The following is a 5,068-nucleotide window of genomic DNA, read 5'->3' as shown; positions in this document are numbered from 1 at the left end:
TGGAGAAATATGCTTTAACAATAAGGCTTTCAGTTAGATAACTCACTCCTGACGCGGGACGCATGCCGGTCAAGACGTAATTCAGGCACATCCTCCACTTCGGTTCGTAAGAAGCACATCTCGATGGATGACTTCCAGCGCACAAATTAAGAACATATTTGGTCCTGATAGAAATATATGGTTATAAGCATTAAAACCTCATACCCATGCCTATTTATATTATAAGTGTTTTCTTTCAAATGTTTGATGCCGATTAAGTCAAAACTTGTAATTGTTTTTTTAACAAAAGCTTGTCTGAGACTCTAACTTAAAGGGCATCCTCCTCCGGTGGGTTTGATAACTTTTGGTCACCTTTAGGGAAAAAGTCGAGAATCCTTTATGCTCCATTTCCGGATCACCAAAGAAAATAATCATGTAACATAAAGTTGCTTCGTACCTGTCTCGTGTTCTTCATCCCTGCAGGTACCTAGGATCATGGAGAACGAGCTACAGAGAGCCTAAGGGCAGAGGGGTCGTGAAGTGTTATTTTGACACCAATGACCGAAAAGTTTAGTACGGTCATACATATCCTATCTCTTGGGATTCAAGAGGTGTAGTCACTAGACGCCCAATGATTGTCTCATATTGCTATCTTCATTACCAAGGCAACCCCGCACGACGGATATGGTTTTTAATTGGACAACTGATTTTTTACGTAAGATGCGTGTCGGTTAAGGCATAATTTGGATATATCCTCCACTTCAATGCATAGTAAGCATATCTCGATGAATGTCTTCGAGGGCACATATTAAGATCATGATGATTCTAACACAAATATATGGTTATAAGCATAAGTCCTCATACCCAGTCCGGTGACGGCAACGTTGACCGGTTGTGACATGGTCGGCGACAGTGTGGGTTAGGGCCTCCACTGACGAAGTTGTGGGTTAAGGACGATATCGACGAAACTATGATGGTGACTATGGAGACAAGGAAGAAAAGAAAAACGAAACATGGTTGGTCTGGCGTCTTCAAACAAATTGATGCAGGCCCTTGCGATCAATCCTACTTGATGGTCGCGTCCGGACGTCCTCGTATCCGTCAAGTATGAAAAATACCCGTCAATTATTGATTTTTTTTTTTGTCCAGTCCCGGGTCGTAGATGCTGTCAGGAAACATCGACGAGGAAAGAAAAAGCACGAACAAGGTAGCAGCAAGCGCGGCAAAGATGGGAGAGGAGGGCACGGAAGAGCAAGGAAGAAGAGAAGAATCGCAATTTAACGACCGTCATGTGGCACATTCCTTGGATAATTTTGGTCTAGAGGATCAATTTCTAAACTTTTTAACCCTTTGGGATGACTGGAATAACCATACCACCCCTGGCTAATTTCCATGTCTGCCCACAGGCCCCGCACTGCGCCTGGCCTGACCGCCGCGAACAGATCCTGGGATCTCTCCTCCCTCCGACCCTCCCTCTTCGTCTCTCGTTTCCCTCTCTTTCGGTCCCTACCCCGACGCCCGCTCGACCTCGGTCCAAGTCCGGCAGCCAAGGCGACAGCGACGGCAAGGTATGCTCCGTCCCTCCCTTATATTTTCCTCTCCAAAGAGTCCCTTGATAGGTTGAATCCTTCGTTGAAACCCTAGATGAGAAACTCGTTATTCGATATAGATGTTCTGACAAAAATTCTTAGCGTTTTTTTTAAAATTAAGGAATAACTACTTTTCCCCTTTGATCAAATATTTTTTGTCAAAAAACAAGAAAATATTTGAGAAAGTAAGCATATCTCTCTAAACAGACTGGAGCTCCTGGCGCGTGCCTGCCGTTCAGGTGTAAGCCAAATATGGCTGTGGAAAAGAAAACCCGGGGGGTGGGGGATGGTGGAGGGTTAGATTTAAGTGAGTAGTTCATTTTGTAGAATATGCCGGAAACTCACTGATTGACTCATCAACTTCAGGGCATTTTAAACGGTGGCACACCAATTTGGGCAAATCATCAAAGTTGCACCAATTTCGGGGCAAATGATAAAAAGTCCTGTTTCACCGTCTCAATCCCACATGGCTGTAGCGGCGGCGCAGCTCCGTGGATCGGCCATGGTCGCTCGGAGGCATGGAGCCTTCAGAGTCCCCTCCTCCTGCCGGTGGCCACGTCACCCTCTCGCCGGTTCACTAAAGGTATTACCCTGATCCAGAAGTAAACACTACCTATGAGTAATTCATTCATGCCCTGTTATATTTGCTTGTGTTTGGATGTCACTCTGCTCATCTGAAGAACATGTTATTGTTGTTTTACAAGTTCTTGATCATTGACCACTAGAATATTTTGTTGTTGTGCAAAAGTTAACAGTCACGTGACTTTCATAAAGAAGAAATGTTGAGTTTATGTACAGCCTGCCTGAGGCATTATGAAACAACACTGACAGCTGCACTTGACAATTTAGTAGGGGTAGTAAGGGGAACTTTTCCATTTGCACGCATCTGGAAATTTGATCGTTGATGATGTTGTGCACGTTGTCTAAGGAAAATTATATCACAAAGAGACGACAAAATGGTTCTGCGGTGCTGGCTGGTGAATCTGCTTGTAGAAATTTGGAACAATAAACATTTGAATTCATGCTTCTGTAATTTAAAGTGTTGTTGTTCTTGTACCAGTCGGGTTCATGAAGAGTTGAAGCTGTTGCCTACTCCTGTGCTCTGATGTGCTAGCATGGACCAAATATATAATCACATGATCAAGCTATCCAATTTTTATAGAGTCAAGTGTTTAATCAGTGCATGTATTTCTGCCCTGATTGGGAGGACCTTGAGATGAGAACCTAAGCTAGTTTAATTGTTCTGTTGTAACTTATAAGGTGAATAATATAGGCCGCATGTCACCATTTGATAGTAAATGCGTTTTGGTGGACACTAGTCTTGAGATGCATTTTGGTGTTATAATATTCTGCAAAAAGGTACATTATTTCCTGCAGCATCAAGCCATGCTCTTCCCCAAGATCAGCTTGAACACAATGACCAGAAGATTTGTTTCTTAGAGAAAATAATGTAAAAGTCAAAAAATGTTGACTTTACGTTTTAAACTTATTTTGTTGTCTCAGTTTTCAGTTTCTACCAGTGGAGTGAGTGGGAAGCTGTTTGGTTTTGGTGCCAAAATTGCAAAAAAATGTGTAAATGAGAACACTCGGGCTGAAGAGTTGAATTCGAGATCAGATCAAGCAGGCGAACTTGTAGCACCAGTTGAAGATGTGACTCCCCAAAAGAGGAGCTCTAAGATCCATGATTTTTGTTTTGGGATTCCTTTCGGTAAGTAACTGTTTTTAGAACAAAGACATAATCTTGTCGTTTTTTTATTGAATAAGCATGTGGGTGAATGTATAATTCTGCCGCAGAAGTTTCCTGATGGGGGTGATTTCGCACGTGCCAGTTTCTTGTTTAGGAGAATTACTAGTATGTTGCAAATCGATTTTATTTTCTTCAGCTTGTTAATGAAAGTGAGGCTGTAGGTCGTAACTGTTTGAAAGTAAAGATGAGCTTCTCAGTGCATAATTGCCCAAAATTACTGTTAGAGTGTTGATTGATCCTACAAGTTTAAGAAATGCTACAATTTTCCATATAGAGTAATTTTTCTTACGAATGTCAGATTGCCCTTGCTATATACTCCCTCCGTCCCAAAAAAATTGTCTTAGGTTTGTCTAGAAATGAATGTATCTAAATACTAAAACATGACTAGATACATTCATATATAGATAAATCTAAGACAAGAATTTTGGGACGGAGGGAGTAGGTATGATAAATAATCCCAAACGAGTCGAAAATGAGAGTGTCATGACTGCTTTCTTTTGCGGTCATACTTCAAATAGGAAATGTTCCTTATTTCGTTAACGTTTCATCAGGCTTGAATGGTATCCTGTAGATAGTAGCACTGAAAACATTGACTCTGTTAGCTGGGATCTGTCTGCATAACAAATAATTTCGTTTGGTAGTGCAGGTGGTCTCTTGTTCTGCATGGGGCTTCTAGGCTACTTTTTCTCTAGGAGTACTGTAAGTCTTGTCCTAGGTGTTGCACCTGGGCTTGCTACGCTCTTTCTTAGTACCCTCAGTTTAAACTTTTGGAGGAGTGGAAGATCCAGCTTCCTGTTTATATTGGGCCAAGCAGGTGAGATAACATTCCTGTATTTTTGGTGTATTATATGCTTTCTTATTCCCTGTATTATATTTTTGCTTATAGTTATTGACATGTTCAATTTGTTCCATTTCAGCAATTTCTGCTGTCCTTGCATGGAAGTATTCTCATGCATACTTACTGGTAAGTACCGTGGATGTTCCGTTCTTATGGATCATTTCCTTCCGTGACACTGAGTTAATCATTATTTCTGTCTTGCAGACGAATAGAATTCTTCCTTGGGGCTTCTACGCTTCACTGAGGTACCTTACTGTTGGTGTATAACCCCCTTCATCATTTTATTGTGGAAATTGAAGACCTTGATGTTGTTGCACTTTCTCTATTAAAAATGGTACAGCACTGCGATGGCTTGTTTCTATGTGTACGTGCTGCTCGCCGGAGGAAATCCACCACCCAAGAAGTTGGCCCCGGCACCATCGACCTAGAGCAGGGAGCAGGCATACATTTTTTATCCTAGCTTAATTTGGCCTTTGTGCTCCATAAAATGCTGCGACTACTAGCACAGAAGAGTTATGTCTTCTTCTATATTTGTATGTTTCCTAATAGTAGGATTGAGGTAACATCGAGCAAATAATACTGGCAGGATGGTTGTAACGATCCAGCCCTGATGAGCATTTTTCTTTCGGTTACTTGAACATGATGAAGGATAACCTGACAACAGCACGTTTAATATCCCACTGAACATATAGCCTTGATGCGTAGAACGAACATAATTTTGAGAATGATTTGGTCGCTTACTCAGGTGATCGTTCTTTTGGGTAGGCAAATAATCGCCGAAGCCACGTGCTCCATTGCATCAGTGAAACAACAGTTCGGGAGTAGAGTTTTAATGGGAGCACACGATTTATCAAACTAGCTTTTTTTTTTTGGTGGGTAATCATGAAGTTTTATTCCATGGCCACAGGGTTACAA

The 5,068-nt window shown here is 41.6% G+C and overlaps 1 protein-coding gene across 1 annotated transcript; it reads left to right on the top strand.

The window, feature by feature from the left end:
• Nucleotides 1–1,354: 1,354 nt before the first annotated feature.
• Nucleotides 1,355–4,785, top strand: LOC123426974 (protein FATTY ACID EXPORT 1, chloroplastic-like). The gene is made up of 7 exons (XM_045110895.1): nt 1,355–1,547; nt 1,935–2,151; nt 3,072–3,276; nt 3,962–4,129; nt 4,233–4,279; nt 4,358–4,398; nt 4,494–4,785. Exons 2-7 carry the CDS (start codon nt 1,999–2,001, stop codon nt 4,579–4,581), a joined length of 702 nt encoding a protein of 233 aa, XP_044966830.1. The 5' UTR covers nt 1,355–1,547; nt 1,935–1,998; the 3' UTR covers nt 4,582–4,785.
• Nucleotides 4,786–5,068: the final 283 nt, after the last annotated feature.

This window comes from Hordeum vulgare, chromosome 2H, assembly GCF_904849725.1.
Source record: "Hordeum vulgare subsp. vulgare chromosome 2H, MorexV3_pseudomolecules_assembly, whole genome shotgun sequence".
Lineage (NCBI taxonomy): Eukaryota > Viridiplantae > Streptophyta > Magnoliopsida > Poales > Poaceae > Hordeum > Hordeum vulgare.
This window is presented reverse-complemented; position numbering and strand designations above follow the sequence as displayed.